Raw genomic sequence first — 22,035 nt, 5'->3', positions numbered from 1 at the left:
GCTCGTACGTGAGCTCGTACGTGAGGCTATACAAATCGGCGAGGCTATACAAATCGGCGTGCAGCCTTGCCGATTCGTGCAGCCTCGCGTATAGCGTCACGTGATGTATAGGTGAATGCCCGGAGGCTCCGGAGCCGTAATCCGAGCCAATAGGAAGGCGGTGAAGCGCCAAGAGGGGGGGTGTGCGATTAGTGAAAAAGGGGTGTGCTATTAGTGGCGCCCATTCTTAAAGTGTTGTAGTATTTTTAGCACGTTATGGGGTTTTTAACGGTGTTATTAGAGCTTCAATGCACTAAAAACAGCTAGAAAACTGCGAGTTTTGGTGCTGTGGATGCTGGGATGGCAGTGTTTGAGGTCCTGCGATGTGCTTTTGGGCATTTGAAATGTGAGAAGTGGGTATAAGGGGATGGTGGTGTTGGAGGTCCTGCAACGTGCTTTTGGGCATTTGAAATGTGAGAAGTGGGTATAAGGGGATGGTGGTGTTGGAAGTCCTGCAACGTGCTTTTGGGAATTTTTGAAATGAGTATTTGCGGTGTAAAGTGTGTATATTTCTACGCCGCTGTTCGAGGTCCCCCAGCACATTTTTGGGACCGGAAACCTAGCATGAACATCATTACAAGTTTGTACACCGTGACGACGGTGTTTGAGGTCCTCCAGCGTATTTCTATAATTTTAAGATAAGTATTCGCAGTGTAAACTGTGTATATTTCTACGCCGCTGTTCGAGGTCCTTTGGCGTACTTTCAGGAATTTAAACCGCGAAAAGTGTGTACAACACGATGGCGCTGCATGAAGTCCTTCAGCGTGCCTTCAAGGTTCGATCCTGCGTATCTGAAAGTATCTACTCCACGATGGTATCTCTTGAAGTCCCCTACCTAGTCTCGAGATATTCGAGTCCGTGCGGTAATGAATTGAAGTGCGTACATCGTGATGGCGCCGTTTGAGGTCCTCCGGCCTACTTTCAGAATCGGAAACAGGCGTGGTTTCAATCGCAAGTGCGTACATCGTGATAGCGCTGTTTGAAGTCTCTCGATAGGTTCTAAGAAACTAGAAACGCGTGTGGTGTCCAATTGGAGTGCGTACACCGTGATAGCGCTGCATGAAGTCCTTCGATCTATTTTCAGAACTTTGAACCGGTATAGTATGTTCAAAGTGCGTACAACGTGGCAACACTGTTTGAGGTTCCTCGATAGGTTCTACGAGACTGCAAACGCGTGGTGTTGAGTTGGAAGATTTGAGATAGGATTTTGAAACGCGATATCACGTGATTTAGCCACCCCATTCATCCGCTTTCCTACCCTCTTGCCGCCGTAGGAGGTCTTCCGGCCTATTGTGTTTCTCGAGAATGGGATGTCATTTCTGTTGGTATATATATTAGACATACCCTTGTTTTCCTATCTTTCCACTATGTTGCCGCCGCATGAGGTCTCCTAGCCTCTTCCGTTTCTCAAGGGTAGGATGTCATTTCCGTCGATGAATGAATTGCCTACCGTCTTATTTGATCCCTTTCCCACTCTCCTGCCGCTGCACGAAGTCCTTTGACGTGTTATGTTTTACAGGAATAGGATGTTATTTCCGTATATACGTGATCTGTACATGCTCTTATTCTCCTATCTTTCCAGCTTCTTGTCGTCGTATGAGGGCCCCTAACCTCTTATATTCCTAGTGAATGCGACGTCATTTCCGTCCGTACATGATTCGTACATGCCCTTAGTCTCCTATCTTTCCAGCTTCTTGCCACCGCACGAGGTCCTCTAGCCTGGTCCGATTCTTATGAATAGGACGTCAATTCCGTCCATACTTGAATCGGACGCCCCATTATTCACTCCTTTTTCTACCCTCTTGCGACCGCACGAGGTCCTCTAGCGTATCACGTTTTTCTGAATGTACGATGTTATTTCTATTAAGAGGTGAATTAGGAACTGTATAGTCTACACGATCTTACCGCCGCATAGAGTCCTCTGGCCTTGTTAAATTCTCGTGAATAGAATGTCATATCCGTTGATAAATGAATCAGATAGCATGCTGTCTGTGCGATCTTAGCACTGCATGACGTCCTCCGGCCTATCACGTTTCTCGAGAGTAGGATGTTATTTCTATCCATGGGTGAATTAGGTTGGTGTTGTCTACATGCTTTTGCCGCCGCAGATGCTGATTTCTACGCAGACGGAGGCCCGGGACACGGTTTCAAAACTGACGGCAGACCGGCATACAACGTACTGTCTAACTTGAGTGGGTATTGCCCAGTACTATATGAATCTGTTCGTAGGGCGTGTTTTCAGTCTCCTTATGCTTGAATGGAATTATTCGAATCGGTATGATCCCACATTCTCGCAGTCCCAGCACGAACTGTCGTAGGGCGATTCGCTTGTTTCAGTGAATCGACCGTCAGCTGAATGAGAGCTAGGTCAGTACCAGGCGGGCCCATCAAAGAAACAGCAACTGGCAGAGACTCGGCATTTCCTGAAATTCTCGACATGTACTCGATGTGCCCAACTATAGAAGTGTCAGTGCGAGGAGTATCCTATATGAAATGGGATCGACCAACTCGGTAGGGCGAGCTCTGGCGCTCCAAGATAAGCACTGAGGTACGTCGGTCGCAGCCCAGTACGTGGTGTACTATTGGCTCCAGGATAGACGTCACGGTAGTTGGGCTTCACATCGGAGAGAGGGAGTACCAAGATCGAATTCTGTTCACCAGCCTTCATGTAGTGTTTCAGGAACCACTGTTTGAAAATCGATAGTCTACGATTCATATCTTCATACTGCTCTCGGGAAACTTGTTCGCCGAGCTTCCTAATGCATGAGTTAGCAGCAGATGGACAACATTGAGAGCACTCTTACCAGAGCCATCGATTCGTCTCCGTTACGAAAGGCTTTCGACCGAATTCCTTTTCGTAAGACGTTCGAAAATCATCAAAGACATGGAAGGCAGTATAATAGAAGCTGCAAAGTGTTGCCTGTTCTCACATTCAGCGACGTTAGCGAAAGATACAAGGGTGACCAACGAACATTTTGAAGATACACGCTGAGATCAGGCTCGTCTACCGGTGCCGAATGTGACCAAGTTTCAGCGATAGAGCGACGTTCTGCGACCGTGCCTGAACTCCTCTCGAGATCTTTGACGAAGTTATTGATGAGTCTGGATTGGTCTGAATTTATTCCCGTGAAGAAGTCTGTGGGAATCAATAGCTTGGGAGCTGAAATGGGCGTGTTTCCCGTCTCTTGTCCATACCATACGGATACAAAATGGTGAAATTTCTCCAGATCTCGTCCGAGGAGTCCTGGTGTATCGAATCCGGGATATACAGAAACAACGCCCTCCGTAGATATGGCATTTGTTGACGGTCGCAGCCCAAAACATCCATTCCAAAGAGCTGGTATCCGTACGCTTCCAGTATAAGATTTCTTGTTGAGAACGCCGAGGAAGGTGCTTACCATCAGTAGCGATCGCAAAATCTAACCAATCATAGGATGCGACAGCTGACGCGCTTCCGCTACTGCTTCCACCTGTAATCTGATAACCGTCCGCACGGGGGTTGAAGGGCGACTCATAGTCAATGCTCTGTGTAGGGTGTTCTTCTAACGCGAAAGAGCTAAGGTGATTTTTGCCAACAACTTGAACACCCTTCGATATGAGATGTACGATGGTCTTGGCAGTGGTGGATTGTGGTGGGTACAGTTCATTGAAGGCACGGTTGCAAAGTGAAGTTCGGAGCCCCTTCAGATGATAAAGATCCTTGATTCCAATTCGCACGCCGTCCAAAGGCAGTCGTTCTGGCCACGATGTATATAACCGAGAGGGTGTTGCGATAGCTAAGGTACGGTATCCATTCCCGGCGAAAGAAACTTGTGTATATTCGCTAGAATTAGTCAGCACAGCTCAATCCACAAACGAAGCTGAACATACCCTGATGAGCCGATTGTAGGCCAAACCGACTGAATGAAAGCCAAGTTGTTATCGCTGTAGAGCCTCCACACCTGGAACAACTCGCCATCTCGCACCATGTATGGACCCGGCGGCAGCGGAGCCGAGTCCTTCGCGGACGACTGAAAGTGCATCCACTCGAGGCCCCATTCTCGAAAAGCGTCGGTCGGTTCCAGCTTGACGTGAAGCTGGGACTTCTCGGCGCCTTGGAAGATGATGCCCGCGAGAAATCTTGGATGGAACACGTCGTCGGTCTCGGTATATTGGGCAATTCTTGCCCGCAATGATGCGGTATCGACAACGTCGCCAGGCGTCACAGCAAAGACGGTTAGGAGCGCGGTTTGGTTGCCTAAACGCCCTGTGAAGGGCTTTTCGCACATTAGCCGCAGCCTTCCGCTAAGTCTCGCACATCTCTTACACGGTTGGTTGGTCGGACGACGTAGTTGATGTCATCGATACTAAAAAGTTGACCGGTGGGTGCTGGGGGATGTAGGCAAGTTCGTTCTCCTGCATGGGATAGTTTTGGATGCGTTCCAAAATTGAGCCGAAGCCACAAATTCGTCAAGAGGTCGAAGAAACACATCATCATTCGACGTGGTTAAGTAGGAAGGCGGGGGTGATGCGCCCTTATGAGGGAAAGAGAACAGGTACTCAGCCCCCAGCCTGGAGGTGCACGTCCTTTGCCCGCGCACATTGTGAAATTTAAAGTTCGGTCATAAATCTATCCAATTAGAGAGCACCACGTAGCGGGCAAGGCAGTTCCACGTAAAAGGTCTCAGGGGAAATGGTTGCAGTTATAAACAACAGTCTGCCTTCCCTGGGGCATACTGAGATAGTACTGTATTAGCCGAGTGTCCCGGAGCCCGATTCTGCTAGTGCTTCGGATGCCCCTGCTAGTGTGTCTAGCGTGGAAATATTCGTGGATGAAATGTAATGTTCCTTGTTGCTTAGATTGGAGAGCTGCTGTCTACACTATTACACCGCTGCATAATGTCCCTCAGCCTATCAAGTTCGTTAAGAGTAAAATGCTATTTCTGTTGATGAGTGAATTAGAAGGCTAGCTATTGGTATAATGTTAGCACTGCAAGAGGGTCTCTGGTCTAGGATGTTACTTACGTTAATGCGTATACAAGAAGGCTAGATATCAATACATTCTTAGCGTTGCACGAGGTTCTCCAGCACGGGGTTATTTCTGTGTATAGGATGTACAGTTCTACGCCTTGTGTATCGCATAACTAGGTGTCTACACATTCTTACCGTTGCATGAAGTCCTTCAGCGTACGAATCTTTTTGTGAAGAGGATGTAAAGCGCGATTCTGTATATATTGGATGCAGTCTATTTGCCTACGTTTCCATTATCCTACCACTGCACGAGATGTCCTCAAACCCTCATGGAAAATGAAGACGGGATAGTGAAGTTACGTACCTCGAAGATCGCATAGCCAATAATTTACGCTATCACGCCGCTGCATAGAGCCGTTCGGCTCAAGTCAACTTCTATAAAGGGACGTAAAGTTCCTTGCTATGTGGATCGAGTAGGGTCTCATTCGCTCATCTTCTATCCTGTTGTCGTTGCACGTGTTCTCTTGAATCCTGATAGAAATTAGAGATGGGATGTCAAGTTACATCCCTTGTAGATTGCATAAGCAGCTACCTCTACCATGCCACCACCGCGAAGAATCCTCCAACACGGTATGATTTCCGCGAAGACGACGTTAAGGTCCTTAATGCGCGAATCGTGTAGGAGCTTGTTCCCTCGTTTTTCCAGCGTCCTACCCATGTAGGAAGTCTTCCAGCCTGCTGAAATTCTCGTAGGTTGTTTTCCGTGATGCGTTAGTCGGACAGCTACCCGTCTAGCTGGTTACACTACCGCATAGAACCCTTCAAGACTCGGCTTGATTCCTTCTTAGATTTTCGAAGACACCGAGCAAGATGAGCGAGAGAAACCCGGGCCTGCTGCGCAGAGCTTCAGCTACTAGATCTTTTCGAAAGGCAGAACGGGCGCCTTCCTAGCAAGGAGCGAGGACGACGAAATCTTGATTTTCACTGTCGAGACAACGGATCTCTACGTCACGCCCCCATGCCGCGGTAGCCGTCGACGTGATGATCGGGCGGCCGAGGTCGGTCGGAGATGCGCTGAGCTTCTTGGACGTCTTGGTGTGGAACGTGCACATATGGGTTTCCGGCAATACTGGTAGCATTTCCCTGCTTTTTGGGCTGGAGCGTTTGACGGAATGCTCTGATTTATATGGTAGCTTCCCGAATGGAGTTGGATTAGTATAGCCTTCCTTCTACTCCAAAGATCCTCTAAAGTAGTCCAACTTTCGTTTTGGTGGCATTGGCGGTTTCTTGGGGCGGTTTTGACGCGGCCTTCTTCGGCGGCACTTGATAGATTGAAGTGCTCGAATGCACCACAGGAAAAGTGCATTCTGTAGCGCTGAGTCGAAGCGCGTGTCTACTCCGCGATGGCCCCCATGAAGTCCTCCAGCTTGGTTTGTAGAATTTGGAAGATTGTCGTGATTCAGAGAGTGCGTGCATCTTGACAGCGCCGTTCGGAATCCCTCTAAAGCCAGCCAAGTAGTCCGAACTTCGTAGTGTCGATTTGAAGGAGGAACGTAGATGGATACCTCGACATCACGTGATGTAAACGCGATTTCATTCACCCATCTTTCTAACTTTTTAGCGCCGCATGAGGTCTCCAGCCGGAGAAATCTATCGTGGATAGAACGTTATTTCCGGGGATGAGCGACTTGGAATAGCTGTCAGCGCGGTCTCGTCGGCGTCTACAGTGTCTTGGATGCTCATAAAAACGCGCAGCGAGAGGTCAAAAAAGGAAGCGTGTGAATTGAATGGGGCCTGAATCGTTCCTTTCGCCACCATTATACCGCTGCATGAGATTCTCTAGCCTGGGAAGTTTCTCATGGGTAGGCCGTTGAAAAGCGGAGGTGCTCAAATTGCACCGGTCTTACGCTTGTCCCTTCGTCCTCCTACGGCTGCATCAGATCCTCCGGCCGGGTTAAATCTTCGAAGATAAGACGTCAAGGTCTTCGCTACATCGAATAAGCGGCTAGCTATTCGCACCGTCTTCTCGGCGTCTGTGGTGGCTTGAAACCCCTAAGAGGATCTGGGATGTAATGTCAGAGTGTTAAGGCGTGGATCGAATGGTACCCAAAATGTTTTTTCCGCTACCCTACTACTACTGCATGGAGTCCTCTGACCTATCACTATTCTGGTAATTAGCATGCCACATTCATTGACACGTGAATCGCCCTGGAATGCATGCGTACCATTTCACCGCCGCAAGGGGTCCCCCATCCCCCTCCTAAGATGCTAAACACGATATAAGGTTCTTCGATACGCGAATGCTTCCCAACTCCCCGCCCCACCTTCTTTCCCTATTCAATTTTACTTCCATCTTCATTCTAGTATACAAGTCCGCCAACCCAGTCTACCTTCCCTGGATAGGAGTCTTCGACGGCATCAGGCCAGGGAGCTATTTAGCCCGGTGACTCAACGTCTCCGTACGAGATTTCGGGGATTCTTGAGGCATGGATGGCATACTAGGCATCTTTACCTCTGGGAGAGTCAGGCGGGGTGGATGGCGTACTGGGAGTTCGGCGCCATCATGGTATGAGACCGGAGGACCTTCGGGTAGTCTCTGGTGGAGTTTTGGTGCAAGTCTTCATGCCTGGTCTTGGCTAGCCTTAGCTAGGGAATTCGGTTGCTATTGCCTGGGTTTCGCTTGAGAAGTCGTCGGATACATTTGGTATGCTTAAGACGCTGCAAGAAGTCCTCCGGCGTACGGGAGGATACATGGAGAGCATGTAGAGCTCCACATCACGCGAACATCATCTCACCTGGCTTAGAATTTGAGAAACATTTTGAAGCACCTGTTACAGTGGTAAGGTGGACACACACCCAGGACTCGAGATATTACGAATAGTTTTGGAAGAAGAGTTATGAGAATTGGATTTGAGTTAAGAGTAAAAACCAACCTCATGATGCCATCAATGGTCGTATTCAGCTAGACGAGATGTCACAAACCTTATAGCCTGAACAAGTGTCGTTACCCATCCCTACCCTGATACATTACTTCAATAGCGCCATCTACCCGTCAAAGACGTTCCTGTCTACCGCCTGATTTCTTGTATCGCTCTCCGGCGATGCTCCGAGTCCGCAAACAGCGCCTTGATTAGATCAACAACCTCTTCCTTCTCCATCTCCAGCCTCAGCTCGCCCTCTTGCCAGAAATATTTAATGTCCGCGAGCGACGCGTCTAAGATCTCAGCGAGATACTGAAACTTGAACCAATTGGGTGTATAGATGGAGGTTAGATCTCTCTGCTGAGCATCCCCCTGCCCATCGGTCCCAGAAGCCGCCTCGTCATCCGCGATAAACAAGCTCGAGAGCTCACCCAACTGCATGCAAAACCCGCGCAGCTTGCGCGATTCTTCCTCTGGTATATCGGGCAGTTCCTCGATCTCGGTGATGACTTTCGTGATGGCGGCGGAGAGCAGGCTGCCGAGCGATTGCAGGCGGACGCTGCGGCTGAGGACGATTTTCCAGATGGCGGCAACTTCGCGGATGCGGTCGACAGTCATTGTAATGGCGTTGGCGCATTCGCCTGCAAAGGGAGCAGCGGTACAGCTACCAAAGCCCTGCGCGCCGTCGAGGAGGTCGCGCACTATGGTGCGCTGTGCCTCCATTTCGCGGCCGTAGGCGCGGTGGGCGAGGGAGTCGGTTTTCTTTATTGAGCTTTCAATACTCAGGCGGAGCGGGGAGAGCAAGGTCGGATGGAGATGAGGTGGAGTGGTGGGACCTATTGGGTTCGGAGGGGAAGGGAGAGAGGTGAGGAGGTTGGTGAGTCGGGAGGATAGGCGCATGCAGTCGTTGTAGATGAGCATGTTGCCGGCTGGTAAGTTTTGATAATGGGTTGATGCGGTCGCACGGTACATGGCAAGGACGAGGGAGGGCATGGCGTAGAGATTTGGCCCAGCAGGGGCGATGGCGGTGGTGGAGAGGCTGGGATTATTAGCATTGCATTGGGAGAAGAGAAGGATAACTTACGGTGGTCGGCTGAGAGCATCGACGTCGGACATGACCTGGTTGATGATTTCGAGTATCGCATCTGGAATCGAGGTTACGACGTAGGTCTCCTTCAGTGTGATTTCTCGGGAGACTGGTTGCTGCGGCTGCGATGCGCCGTTGGCCTTTGAAGATTTCGTTAGCTTTGGGCTGGCATCAGTGGGTGCAGCTTGGACGTCTTCATCGTCCCATCCCCACGCGTCGGCTTCATCTTCTCCAGGTTCAGAAGCTTCTTTGGATTCTGGTTTGGGAGTTTCCTCCTCAGTGTCATCATCGACACCCCACGCACTCACATCTTCCTCGTCGACAGACTCAGCTGTCTTGGATTCTTCTGCGGTGGTGTCCTCCTCGCCCCAATCTGCTCCCCAATCGTCGTCCTGCGCTTCATTGCCAGTGATGATGTCGTCAGACTTCGACACCATCTGGGTTTCAACCCGCTCCACGGTGTGCGTGGTAAGAACGCCCTTGAAACAGACGCGCCGAATCCCGGCAATCGTGGCCTCTTTACGTTTCGCAAGCCATAGCTCGGCGGAACTGTCAACCCATTCTACCAGCTGGGATTGGCTGGACCAGGTCAGCTCGTCGAGATATTCTGCTAGTCCGAGTACAAGCGAGAGTGTTTCTTGGAAAGCTGGGATATCTTTCAGATGTAGAGGGACGGCAGGCACTAGCCAATTGTTGATAAGTTTAGTCGCAATTACTGGTACTAGCTTTGCGGACAGAGGGACAGCGATTGAGGGGGGTAGTCGGGTGCTCAGATACTCGGCGATTCGATGAATGTCTTCCAGCGCAGAGTGCACGCTCATTGACTTGACTCCTCCCTTAGCCTGGATGTCATCCTCGTCAATCTTGATCGCCAAGACCCCCGGATCTCGGGTGATTGAGAGACGAGGTGATATGATGATGCTTTCAAAGGCCATGGCGAACCTGCCGACAGCAGTATCGAAGAGGCGGAGCTTCTTGAGGACTTCCACGACCATTTCAATGCTTATGAGAGTCTCTCCTACCCACAAATTAGCTGGACTCAAACAATGGTGGTCAGACTGCGCACTCTGGATTTTATCCTTGATTATAATCTTCCTTACACTTGGATCAGGGACCAGCAACGCGTTCCAGCACTCGGTTGCGTTCTCCGTGATTGCTCGTCGTAAAACGTTGGCTTTGCTCTGCAGCAATCCAGCAACTCTGGTATCCGAAAATGTTCCGAGCTTCTTCATGACCTCTTCTATCTCCCCAAGCTTATCCAATGCCTGTGAGACTCGGCTTTGCACGGCATCGTCTTGTGCGGCTTCCACCTGGGCCGAGATGTGCTTCATCTGCTCGACGATATTGACCAGAGTCTCGTTGAACACCAGCTCATTCTCCAGTAGCACCACCTTAGCTCCAGCATCATGAGCCTTGGCAGCTTCTTTTTGTCCTTCCTCGGCGGCTTGTACGATAGCGCGGGCGGTGGCCTTGGAGTCTTGGATGTCGGCTTGCAGCTGCTTGGCTTGCGCAATCCATCCGTCGATGTCTGGGGCGGCTTCGCGACTGACGACGCGGATGTCTTTCTGTGCCAGAAAGTGAGCTACTGTGCAGTACTACGGGTCGGATGAGGGTGTGTCTGCACCTTTATATCCTCTCTGGCCTCTTCAAGAACTTTTTGGAGATTGGGAAGAGCGGAGGGCGGGAGCTCTGCTGAGGCCACATCTTCAGAATCGGGGTAGGAGCTGTAGGTCACAGAGTGAAGGATGACGCTCCCGAGGGCTTCATCGGAGATTTGAGAAGCCATAACGATTGTTGGTTGTGGATAGTCATTGAAGGTGAGTTCACGCGTTGTTGGCAAGTTGGTGATGCTGCCGTGTCAGGCGTCGGTGGCGCACCTGCTACCGCATATTCAACAATCGCCCACGGTACGTCATGAAAAAAGGATGCTACCTTTTGTAGGTGAATTGAAGCACTGGAATGGTGGTCAAAGCTCTAGATTTATATGCTGAGCAAAAACGAGTGCATTTATGGTGTTGTAGTGTTCTACGGTATTCCGGGAGGGGGATAGTGCCTCCCGCAGTATAGGTGGCACGGCGCAGCTCTCCCACCTCCCCGCGGCGTCGTCTGCACCAGGCCGTCCAAACTTCCTCTGCATCACGAAGCCACGAATCACGACTCGCGGCGAGTCTAGGGTCTTAGAGAACAGTGTATGTCTATGAATGCGTCTGCTGGCTTCGCGCACTGCTTTTGGTCAATCAAGCCTTCCACAACTCTGGCTAACCTATCCAGTGACCCCCGTTTCGGTTGCTTACTTTTCATAGACCTTCAAGTCTCTCCTACTGGTCGCCTCGCAGTCACTCTGGTAAGAAGCACCAAGCCTTGCGTCCCGCTTTTCCTGCCTCGATCTCCAAATTTGCCTCTATTTTGCCTTTCTCCACAGACAAAAGCGTCCCAGCGTCAGCTTCATTCTTCTCGCATCACAATTATACCCAAGCAGCTCGGACGCGGACTCCGAAACTACATTCTCCGCATACTAACTATTCCTTCGCCGCCAGCATCTCCTTTGGGCCTTGTGCTTTTTCATCGACGTCCGCCTCGTTGACACTCCAGCAAACATGCCTGCAGCTTCAGCGAAGAAGAACCATTTCAAGAAGATTCAGAGTTTCAAGGCCGACTACACGCTCGCTGAGTTCACCCAGTATGAATCTGAGCGTACCGGTATGCGAGTGGCTGTCTGCGACCGCAAAGGACCCAAGGTCCAAGGCTACTTCGCCCTCGCAACTGAGATTCATGACGACTCTGGCGCGCCGCACACTCTAGAGCATCTCTGCTTCATGGGTTCTCGGAGTTACCCCTACAAAGGCGTTCTGGATAGACTCGCAACTCGGTCGTACTCGAACACGAACGCTTGGACAGCCACTGATCATACCGCATACACCTTGGATTCCGCTGGCTGGGAAGGCTTTGCCCAGATCTGTAAGACGCTGCCTTTTCTTTCGGCATAAAGAATCTGCTAATACGTGCCAAAGTGCCGGTCTACTTAGACCATGTCATCCTCCCAACGCTGACTGACGAGGGCTGCTATACTGAGGTCCATCACATTGATGGAGAGGGACAAGATGCTGGGTAAGACGAATTGCATATTTTCGAAAATCTCAAGTTGCTAACATGGGCATAGCGTTGTCTATTCGGAGATGCAAGGCGTGCAGAATAACCAAGGCGAACTGATGGATCTCCAAGCGCGTCGGCTTCTATATCCAGAAGGCGTCGGCTTCCGCTACGAAACCGGAGGAATGATGGAGCAGCTGCGAGTCCTCACTGCCCAGCGCATTCGCGATTTCCACCGCGAGATGTATCAGCCTAAGAACCTCAGACTTGTCTTGATCGGCGAGGTCGACCACGCCCAGCTTCTTGACATACTCGAAGACTTCGAGGAGAGCATTCTAGATGCGATACCACCCCCGGATGCGCCATTCAGGAGACCCTGGGTTGAGCCAAAGCAGCCTCAGGCACTTAAAAAGACAATCATCGATACCGTCGAGTTCCCTGAGGACGACGAATCGATGGGCGAGCTCATGATAGCGTTCTTTGGCCCCCCTGGCACTGATATGATGTCCGGTACGTATATGTCTTGTTAAGAAGCTGGGAATACTAACGATTGGTAGGAGCTGCGATGGATGTATTGCTTTCATACCTGTCCGATTCGACAGCTTCGGTTCTTGTCAACACCCTTGTTGAGAAAGAGGCCGTCGCTAGCGGCGTGTACAATCAGGTCGACAATCGGCCAGACACAGTCATTTGGTTCATTTTGAGCAGTGTGGCTACCGAGAAGCTTGAAGCGGTCGAGCAGAGATTCTTTGAAGTTTTACAGGAAACTTCAGCGAAGCCTCTTGACATGCCTTACTTGAAGGACTGTGTGCGGCGGTACAAGCGACGAGTGATGTTCCACACCGAGTCTTCCAACGAGGTTTTCGCCGATCCCATCATTGAGGACCACCTGTTTGGGAACCGCGACGGGTCTGATCTCTATACATCGCTCGCGAACTTGAATCTCTATGACGAGCTTGAAAAGTGGACGGATGAGCAATGGCGGATTTTCATGGGACGTTGGCTTTCGCATGCTCACCACGTTTCGATTCTCGGCAAGCCGTCGGCAGAGCTCTCGAAGCAACTCAAAGCAGACGAGAAGGCTAGAGTCAAAGCGCAGCAGGAGAAGTTTGGGGAAGACGGACTGAAAGATCTTGCTAAGAAGTTGGAACACGCAAAGGCGGAGAACGACAAGCCTATGCCGAAAGAAGTGCTGGAACAGTTCGAGATACCTGGCACCGACTCGATCCACTTCTTCGAGACGATTACCGCACGATCCGGATATGACAGGAGTTTGGATATGCCACGCAACAAAATACAAGATATCATCAACAAGGATGCTGGTAGCCCAAACTTTTTCATCCACTTCGAACACATTCCGACCAATTTTGTGCACTTCTCCTTGGTTCTAAATACTCAGAGTGTGCCACTGGAAATGAAACCACTGCTCCCAGTGTTTCTGTCGAATTTCTTTAACACTCCTGTCATGCGTGATGGTGAGACGGTTGCGTTTGAGAAGATTGTCACTGAATTGGAGCAAGACACGGTATCTTTCCAGATCGAAACCGGAGCGAATATCGGTAACTCGGAGTTGCTTCGAATAAAGTTCGTCGTTGAACCCGAGAAGTATCAAACTATGATCAAATGGCTCGAGCTCATGCTGCTCCACGGCCATTTCGACCTTGAGAGACTGAGGACGACTGTGAAGAAGTTGTTAGCAGATGTCCCAGACGAGAAGCGAAGCGGCAACGACATGCTATATGCCGTCGACAACATGATCCACTACGATCCCAAGTCCTCTGGCCGTGCTCAAAACACGCTTGTCAAAGCTCTCTATCTCAAGCGCGTTCTATACCGTCTGAAAAAAATGCCAGACTGGGTCCTCGACCACATGCACCATCTCCGCAAGAATCTCATCACTTCTTCAAACATGCGCGCACTCGTGGTCGCTAATATCGAGAACCTCCCCTACGGTCCTGCATCATCCTTCGACCCCTTCGTCGCCGCCATCCAGGACGTCCCGCATCTCAATCCCATCGACTCTCGCGCCGACGTCCTCAGCATCGCCGGCCGCAACCCGGGCCAGCTCAACTTCATCGTCCCCATGCCCACCATCGACTCCTCCTTCCTCCTCGCCACCACCAAAGGCCCGAACAGCTACACCCACCCGGACCTCCCCGCCCTCATGGTCGCCACCGCCTACCTCGACACCGTCGAAGGCCCTCTCTGGACCTCCGTCCGTGGCACCGGCCTCGCGTACGGCACCGGCTTCTCGCGCGGCACCGACACGGGCCTGCTCCGCTTCCGCGTCTACCGTTCCCCGGACGCCTGGAAGGCCTACGCCACCGCCCGCGGTGTGGTCGAAGACTTCATCTCGGGCAAGCGCGCGTTCGAGAAGCCCGTGCTCGAGGGCGCCATCAGCTCCATCGTCGTCGAGTTTGTCGACGAGCAGCCGACCATGAGCAGCGCCGCGGCCGTCTCGTTCGTCAACAGTGTCATCAAGGGCGTCGGCAAGGGGTACAGCGAGGAGATGCTGCGGAAGGTGCGCGAGGTGGGCGAGGCGGAGATCAAGCGCGTGTTGGAGGAGGTCGTGCTGCCGGTCTTTTTGCCCGGGAAGGCGGATGTGGTGGTGACGGCGGCGAGCATTATGGAGGAGGTAAGTGGATGATTTGAGGGCTGTGCGTTAGAGGATGCGTGCTAATTCGTGTTTTTAGGGCCTCGAGAAGAACTTTAAGGAGGCGGGGTTCAGACCGCAGGTTAAGCCGCTGAGCTTTTTCCAGGACGATTACGGCCTGGAGCCCCTCAAGGGCGAGCTGGAGGAGCCGGAGAGCGAGGAGGACGAGGACGAGGACGAGGACGATTCGGAGGGTGGGGAGGAGGGGGAGGAGGGGGAGGAGACAGAGGAGGAGGGGCCAGGGGAGCTCCGTGAATCAACGTAGGGTAGGGAGGGTTTTTACCAGTAGCGTCGCCGCTGTGAGGTAGTCTATATAGCGGAATGAAGTTGTGCAGTTGTAATGCGTTCAAACTCTTGATTGGTGTGTGCTGGAAATGACATGCATCTGGATTTGTGGACACAGGACACACACTGACTTGTATACACTCTAGTAGTCGTTTTGGGGGGTCTGTAGCACCGACAGGCGCTCCTGTGCCTATTAGACCTAGGGAACCTGGAATGTAAAGGATTGAAGGCTGTGAATTAGACTAGCGTGTTGGTGTGATGTGGAAGCGTGAACTGGGGTAGTGGGGTGGGGTTTTGGAGAGGGTATGTGGCACTTTGAGACGCCCCTGGCGTATTGAAACCGAGAGACCGAAGGATGCAAAGAATTGGGGATTTTGAATAAGGCCTATGTATAGATGTCATGCTGATAGATGGCCTTGGGGACCTTCTAGAGGCTGAACATCATGGAAAGGTGTTGAACTTGATGCTGTAGTACCGTGGCACGTGCTGTTTTACTCTGATTTGGCGAACTGATTTCATCCGCGCTTCAAATCAGTATACGCGGCCTGAGCTATCTGCGGCCTTATAGGCCGATTTGAGGACTTTTAGACGTGATTTTCGAAGCACCAATTTGTCATTGCGAGTGTTGTGGTTGAGGGGTATCGGTCAATACCCCTGAAATGCGCCAGTGAATTCTGACCAGTCGGAGTTTTCTTTTGACATTACATCGTTTTCGTATCCTCAGCCTCGTATCCGCTGCACGCATCGACGCGTCTTCAGCGACCTTCAAACATCATCATCGCCTTTTCAAACCTCAGTTATCCACGCTCCCATCTCCGTCTCAATGGACGAGGACTTCGAAGACGACGGCCTTCCGCAGCTCCCAGCATATCCTGCCCTTCAACCTCAATTCTCACACCCTCACATAAAGAAACGCGGCTACTCAAACATCAGCGACGCCCCGCACACCTCGAGTGACCCTCCTCTTTTCTCCAGCGACGATGAGCCCGAAGCTGCAGGCCTCGAGAACTATGAAGGTCAGCGCAAGAAACAAAAGCATGCTGGCCCGTGGTGGCGGCAGGCGAACGGGAAGTCGCGTAGACCGGCCAGCAGAAGTGCGAGAGCAGAGGGCTTGGAAAGGAATTTCGATAGTGGAGTATGGATGAACAGTGATGATACGGAGCCATCGTCTACGGAGGCATCATCTGGAGCACTGCACGACGACGAGTGCCAAGACTTTGATTCTGTTGACTTCGCCCGCCAGACTAAAACTGTTTCAAACGACTCCAGTCACCTTCCACACTCCCTTCACCTTCCGCACACTTCACCAGCCACTTGTCCACATCTATTCACCTCTAATCATCTTCCACACACGTCGTCCGTCACCTGGCTACAGCAATCTGCCTCTCGTCGACTTTCGAACACTTCGCTCATCACTCGATCAGGTCAATCCACCTCTCGTCACCTTCCAAACACTTCGCCTGTCACTCGTCCAAGGCCATTCACATCGCGCATCTCTCTCGCCATGGCTCAGCGACCTGGATCCTCGTCTGAGTCTCCCGAATCTACTCCTGAGTACACTCCTGGCTACTACGGTCCCCCTCTTGGCCCTCCACCTGGCTTCCCTGGCTTTGAAGGGTACCCTCCTAGGCATGGCGGACGTCCGATTTCAACCGAGTTTGTCTATGTAACTCCTGGTCACTTCCCTCCACCACTTCGTGTCCGACCGAACAGCGACGACGGCGACCACGATGACAACAAGAACATGTTCGATTGGTCTTTCGAGAGCCGTACAATTCTGTCCGATGAAGACCTTCAACCACTTTTCACCGTCATTCGGAGTCCCAAGTTTGACGATAAGCCACCCTCGGACGACTGCTTCGAGCCCTTCACGCCAAAGATCAAGCTTTTCCTCTCACACAACTCCCTCAGCGTCCTGCCATCACGACTGTGGGACCTCGAGCACCTCACCGTCCTCAGCCTCCGAAGCAATAACCTGGCCGAGCTACCTTCCGGCGTCGCCAAATTAGCCAACCTGCGTGGACTCAATGTCGCCAACAATAAGCTGCGCTACCTCCCCTGGGAGCTCTCACGCCTGCTGCGCGTCACAGGAAGCCGAATGAAGCTAATCCTGACCGGAAACCCGTTCCTGGAGGGCACCTACTTCGACCACAACGCCCATCTCGAGCTGCTGACGACGCTGGAAGCCGAGTTCCACAAAAAGCCCCATCCAGACCTCCTCGCCGCCCTGGAGGCCGCAGAGGATCCAGACCAGGCCCAAAGCCTGGCCTGGCTGCTGAAGGACCAGGAGCAGACCCTCGCCATCCACAAGGCGCAACAAGACGCATATTACACCGAGGGAGCAGACCCGTCGGACGCCTGGAAAGACATCCGGTTCCGCTTCATCGCCGCAACACCACCCGCACTCTTTCACGCCGACGGCCGCCATCTGAAGGGCTCGCCGCCGCAGCCGTCCCAGCTGCCCCCAGATTGCACGTTCCTGCCCGCCACCGTCCACACGGTCAAGTTCGGCGCTGTCGGCAAGCCGCTCTGGCCGGAGCTGAGGGCGCCAGACTGCTCCCGCGTGCCGTCGCTGCTGGAACTCTCGCTAAGGAAGGCTCTCGATGTGATGGCTGTGGAGGAGATGGCTGGCTTGGCGCCGGGAATTGAGCGTGCGGTGGCGCTGGCGGCGCAGAATCGGGCGGACTGTGGGTCGGTTTTGCGGGGGTGCTCGGTGTGTGGAGGGGGGTATGTGGTGCCGAGGGCGGAGTGGGTGGAGTACTTCCGGGTCGATGATTTTGAGGACGTGACGGCGGGGTTCTTCCCGTTCTTGAGGCGGGCGTGCAGTTTTGGGTGCGTGGGGCAGAGGATGGGGTGGGAAGGGGAGGAGTAGGGGAGGTTGGGAGTGCTTGGGGTGGTTTTGGGGGTGTTGTGTAGATAATGGAAGATTGGAATTGAGACTGTTGATACTCGTTTGATGGTGTTTGAGGTGGCTTGGCGTGCTATTAAATGTCGGGATAGGATGTAATGAGTTGAAGGGGTTATATTAGAGCACGTGATATCTTGGTGAGAACCTCGCATAGTAGATAGGGTATATTTACATTTTGCTTGAGCCTTGCTACCTTCTGAAGTCCTACAGTTCACTGTAACAAGTCAGGATTGGATGTAATATATTGGACATCGTATATCAGACCACGTGATACAAGAAACATGACTTTTTCCAATAGGCCGTATCTACTCTCCTTTTGCACCACTTCTGCTACCATCTGAAGTCCCCCATAACCTCGTACAAAAGCAGGATAAGATGTAACGAGTTGGAGATTGGGAATAAGATCACGTGATATGCTAACCTCCACCTCCTATATCAGAGGCGGCGTACTCACGTTCTGCTGGTCCTGTCGCGCCGTCTAGGGTGCCTCTTCACTGCATCTTCAAGTCAGACACAATGTCCACATCTGGCCTCTTCAGATTAAGTTGATATCAGAACTATAGTGTTTACGCCCTTACAGCAACGTCTGAAGCACTTCGGTAAATCATGGCGGATTAGCACAAGATGTAGAGATCCTGGAAGCGGAAATAAAGCTGTGGAACATCGTTGTGTCTATAGCTCTCCGGCGCTGTCGGGGGGGTACTTTGACGAGGGGACTGGGAATAGGATTCGACTGTAAAGAGCTGGAACGTTTAGATAAAGTTTGGCTGCAAAAACGGCATGCTTGCAGCAGCTCTCTAACACCGTCCGGGGGGCCCTCTTCATGCCCATCTAGAACTACCTAGAAAGCAGCCGTGCCTCCCCCGTGATCTATTAATCTAGCGCTATTTTAGTTCTTTAGCAGGTATATAAATCCCCCCTCATCAAGTCTTGGATCTCGACATAGGCAACTCGGTGGTGGAAGAGAGCTGGGTTAGTGTTATCAAAAGGTCGCCGTCCATCCCGCATGTGCCTTGTTTAACAAAGCGTGCTACACCAGCCGATGAGTGGTGTCCTGGGGAGCAAAACATCGCCACGCTGAAGTTCATGGCTGTGTGGGAGTGTTTGTATTTGTGCAATTGTGCAAAAGAGCGGCGGGGATGCTGTGATGTGTGGAACCAACTGGCGTCGTGCGGAAACATGGTGGAGAAAGGGGGAGGGCTGGATGTGATGGTGGTTACTATCCATACTCTCTTTCGGTAGTAGTCTAGGATGTTTGAAGGTAAAGAAGTGTAGTAGAAAAGACAGATGCGGCACCGCACTTCCACACGCCCTCCGCGATCATCACCACCATTCCCCACAAAGCACACACAAACACCCACAACCTCCCATCAACGCCTTCTGCAAGACGTGTTTGCTCCCCCAAACCCCTCCGCCCCCACTCCATCGCCGCTGCCTGGCCAACGTGTGTCAATCCTCCATTTCCGGTCTCCCTATTTGCTGTTGATCCACCAACACACGCACCATAGGGCTCGGCAAATGCGGTTTTTGCACACGTAAGAGGTACATGCGGTCGATGGGGCCCCCCTTTCTCCCGCTCAGAGCATAAGGTGGTCGAGCTTGCAGTGTTGATCGGGACATCTGCGTGCTGGGCAGGACGTTTTGTGGAACTACGAACTCCGCCACCTCCTCCTCCTCCTCTTTCCTGTCCTGGAGGTTGAGGGGAGGAAGGGGGTTTATATACCCTGTGGAGGAGAAGTTCAGGAGCTGGGGGCTCGACGGCGGGCGGCTGGGCGCCTGAGAGCGGATATGGTGTTAAGGGAAGGAGGTGGAAGCGTAATGATTGATGCGCTGTTGTAGGCTGAGGCGGGTATTAAAGGCTCGACAGTAGTCCAACGACGCAGGGGGAATCTAGAAGGCTCCATCGTAGACCCACATGGGTCTAGAGAGTCACGGGAGCCGCGTGATCGAGGCATTAGCGTGGACTTTGCGAGGTATAAAATCCTCTTGCTCGGAGGTCCTGCTACTTTCTGGCAAGGAAGGGACATGAGGAGGTGGCCGGTTGCAAAGATCCAGCAAGACAAACATTATGGAGAGGAGGTGTCGGCTTGCAAAATCCGCACAGTTGTTCGGCGAATGGAGCAAGGGCCTTTGAACAGTCGGCGGCAAACCTTGTAATGTGTGTGTGGGATCAACAACCAAGAAGTCCGCCGCTATGGCTGGGTGGAGGAGCAAAAATGAGCACGTCTCCATCCCATGGGGTTGGGGGATCAGCAAACTTGGCGTCTGGTCAAGCCAATGGCAGTGGTGTGGAGGAGCAGTGGAGGTGCTCCAGGCGGCGGTGGTGATGAACAGCTTCCGCTTGCTCCAAAGAGCACTAGAACCAGTATTGCCAATAACTCAGAGACACCCTCCCTGAGAGCTACTCACGCCCACGCTCAGCGTTCCGTGGTACTCACCTCCATCATCACCACCCTAGATGCCCCAACCACCACCCCACCCCAACCAACTCCATGGACTCGCGCGAGGATCAATGTTGAACCACCCACCACCCTCCCCCACCATCAGCTCCGCGCACAACTAGTTTTACACCCATCAGGGCGATGGGTGCTAGTTTTTGCTAGTCCCACGCTGCCATTGTGTTTTCCTTGGTGATTTTGCAATCTACCATGGGCGACGACCATAGCTCTTGCCCAAACCCATCCTCCTCCGCTGGCCATGACATGGTCCGCTTGGAGTACTTGAAGCTTCTGGACGCTGACTCTAATGAGGAGTGTGAGAGAGAAAGAGAGGGTTGCTTTATAGTAGAAATGGGGGAGGTGGAGACGCTTATTTAGATGAGTCACGGGGGTGCGGGTGGGTTCGAGGCTACGGGAGGCTACGGGAGTAAGGCTTGATGCGGATGGGGCAAAGGAAGAGGGGGGTGGGACAGGTGAATGGGATTGGGTCTACGGTAGCTGGGATGGAATAGTGGAGAAGCTAGTAGAAGTACAGAAATGATAGAAGTCATCACGGGCTCGTGCACGCTACGGGCTCGTGCACGCTTCTCACCCCTCACCGCTTATTCTTCCACACCCCACAACTCCACCAATTTTCAACAGATTTCTATTAAAAATGGATAAAATTGAAGCTGCAATCGTGGAGCTTCACCTCCAAGAGAAAACGAACATCAAGGCCATGGCCGACAAGCATGGGGTTGACAGAAGCACCCTCTCCAAGCGCTTCCGTGGGAAAACTGGTAGCAAGGCAGATGGATACAATTCTCAACAGGTTCTCACCCCTGGGCAGTCCAAGGCTCTTATTAAATACATCAACAACCTATCTGAAAGGGGGCTTCCTCCTACGCATTAAATGGTGCGAAATCTAGCCTTAGTAATAGCTGGGATTATGCCAGGAATTAACTGGGCTTCGCGCTGGGTTAAACAGCATTCAAAACACCTTAGATTAGGATACCTCCTTCCTATTAACAAATTAAGGAAGAGAGCTAATTCAGCGCTGTATTACAGCCTCTACTTTAAACTCTTAGGACAAAAAATGCAGGAATATAATATATAGCTAGGAAATACCTAGAATATAGATAAGAAGGGCTTTTTTATTAGTTAGATAAAGAAGAAGAGAAGGATCTTTAGCAGGAATACCTTTAAGTTAGGAAGAATGCGCAATATTATCTAGGATAGAAATAGAGAGTGGATTACAGTAGTAGCAGCTATCTGCGCAGACTATACGGCACTTTCTCCAACGCTTATCTATTAAGCTATAACGAACAATATCTAGGATATATAGCTAAAGAATTTTAACCCCGATAAATATAGCTGCTTTTTTTAAGGAACATCAAAATCGTGATTCGACCCGTATTGTCGTACGGGCGTTCCTTTCCGTCTCGTTCGAACCGCAAGGCCCGTACGAGAGTGAGAATCACGTTCATTACTGGTGCAGCGGCGTTGCGTCGTGGCTAGAGGTCGTCTTTGGAAACGTCGTCCTCAACGCCGCCAGAATGGCAGAGTTTTCACGGGTCTTGGCGGCTTGCCACCACCAAACTCGATACCCACAGACAACAGGAAGACAAACAGAGGGTTATCGTCCATAACCATCCGACATCCTATTACCTAGGATACCAACCTAG

The 22,035-nt window shown here is 51.8% G+C and overlaps 5 protein-coding genes across 5 annotated transcripts; 3 read left to right on the top strand and 2 right to left on the bottom strand.

Annotated features, from left to right (window-relative positions):
* Positions 1-2,056: 2,056 nt before the first annotated feature.
* Positions 2,057-4,307, bottom strand: BDZ99DRAFT_452174 (amidase signature enzyme; the record flags this gene model as incomplete). Its single annotated transcript, XM_033718256.1, has 6 exons — positions 2,057-2,495; positions 2,548-2,795; positions 2,844-2,959; positions 3,012-3,376; positions 3,420-3,862; positions 3,910-4,307. 6 exons carry the CDS (start codon positions 4,305-4,307, stop codon positions 2,287-2,289), a joined length of 1,779 nt encoding a protein of 592 aa, XP_033571250.1. The 3' UTR covers positions 2,057-2,286.
* A 3,510-nt stretch (positions 4,308-7,817) lies between these two features.
* BDZ99DRAFT_575515 (uncharacterized protein) lies at positions 7,818-10,817 on the bottom strand. Its single transcript, XM_033728481.1, has 4 exons — positions 10,622-10,817; positions 10,064-10,562; positions 8,995-10,015; positions 7,818-8,949 (listed from the first exon to the last, which is right to left on the bottom strand). Exons 1-4 carry the CDS (start codon positions 10,781-10,783, stop codon positions 8,058-8,060), a joined length of 2,574 nt encoding a protein of 857 aa, XP_033571249.1. The 5' UTR covers positions 10,784-10,817; the 3' UTR covers positions 7,818-8,057.
* Positions 10,818-11,142: 325 nt separating this feature from the next.
* Positions 11,143-15,027, top strand: BDZ99DRAFT_154267 (putative zinc metalloprotease). Its single transcript, XM_033712816.1, has 7 exons — positions 11,143-11,186; positions 11,269-11,341; positions 11,535-11,955; positions 12,009-12,105; positions 12,158-12,597; positions 12,645-14,722; positions 14,781-15,027. The coding sequence occupies exons 3-7, from the start codon at positions 11,595-11,597 to the stop codon at positions 15,003-15,005; spliced, it is 3,201 nt and encodes a 1,066-aa protein (XP_033571248.1). The 5' UTR covers positions 11,143-11,186; positions 11,269-11,341; positions 11,535-11,594; the 3' UTR covers positions 15,006-15,027.
* Positions 15,028-15,814: 787 nt separating this feature from the next.
* BDZ99DRAFT_502692 (uncharacterized protein) lies at positions 15,815-17,897 on the top strand (the record flags this gene model as incomplete). The annotated part of the gene is made up of 1 exon (XM_033723911.1): positions 15,815-17,897. Exon 1 carries the CDS (start codon positions 15,849-15,851, stop codon positions 17,895-17,897), a length of 2,049 nt encoding a protein of 682 aa, XP_033571247.1. The 5' UTR covers positions 15,815-15,848.
* A 3,073-nt stretch (positions 17,898-20,970) lies between these two features.
* Positions 20,971-21,367, top strand: BDZ99DRAFT_467570 (uncharacterized protein). The gene is made up of 2 exons (XM_033721046.1): positions 20,971-21,182; positions 21,242-21,367. Exons 1-2 carry the CDS (start codon positions 21,027-21,029, stop codon positions 21,311-21,313), a joined length of 228 nt encoding a protein of 75 aa, XP_033571246.1. The 5' UTR covers positions 20,971-21,026; the 3' UTR covers positions 21,314-21,367.
* Positions 21,368-22,035: the final 668 nt, after the last annotated feature.

Source organism: Mytilinidion resinicola, assembly GCF_010093595.1.
Source record: "Mytilinidion resinicola strain CBS 304.34 unplaced genomic scaffold BDZ99scaffold_23, whole genome shotgun sequence".
Lineage (NCBI taxonomy): Eukaryota > Fungi > Ascomycota > Dothideomycetes > Mytilinidiales > Mytilinidiaceae > Mytilinidion > Mytilinidion resinicola.
This window is presented reverse-complemented; position numbering and strand designations above follow the sequence as displayed.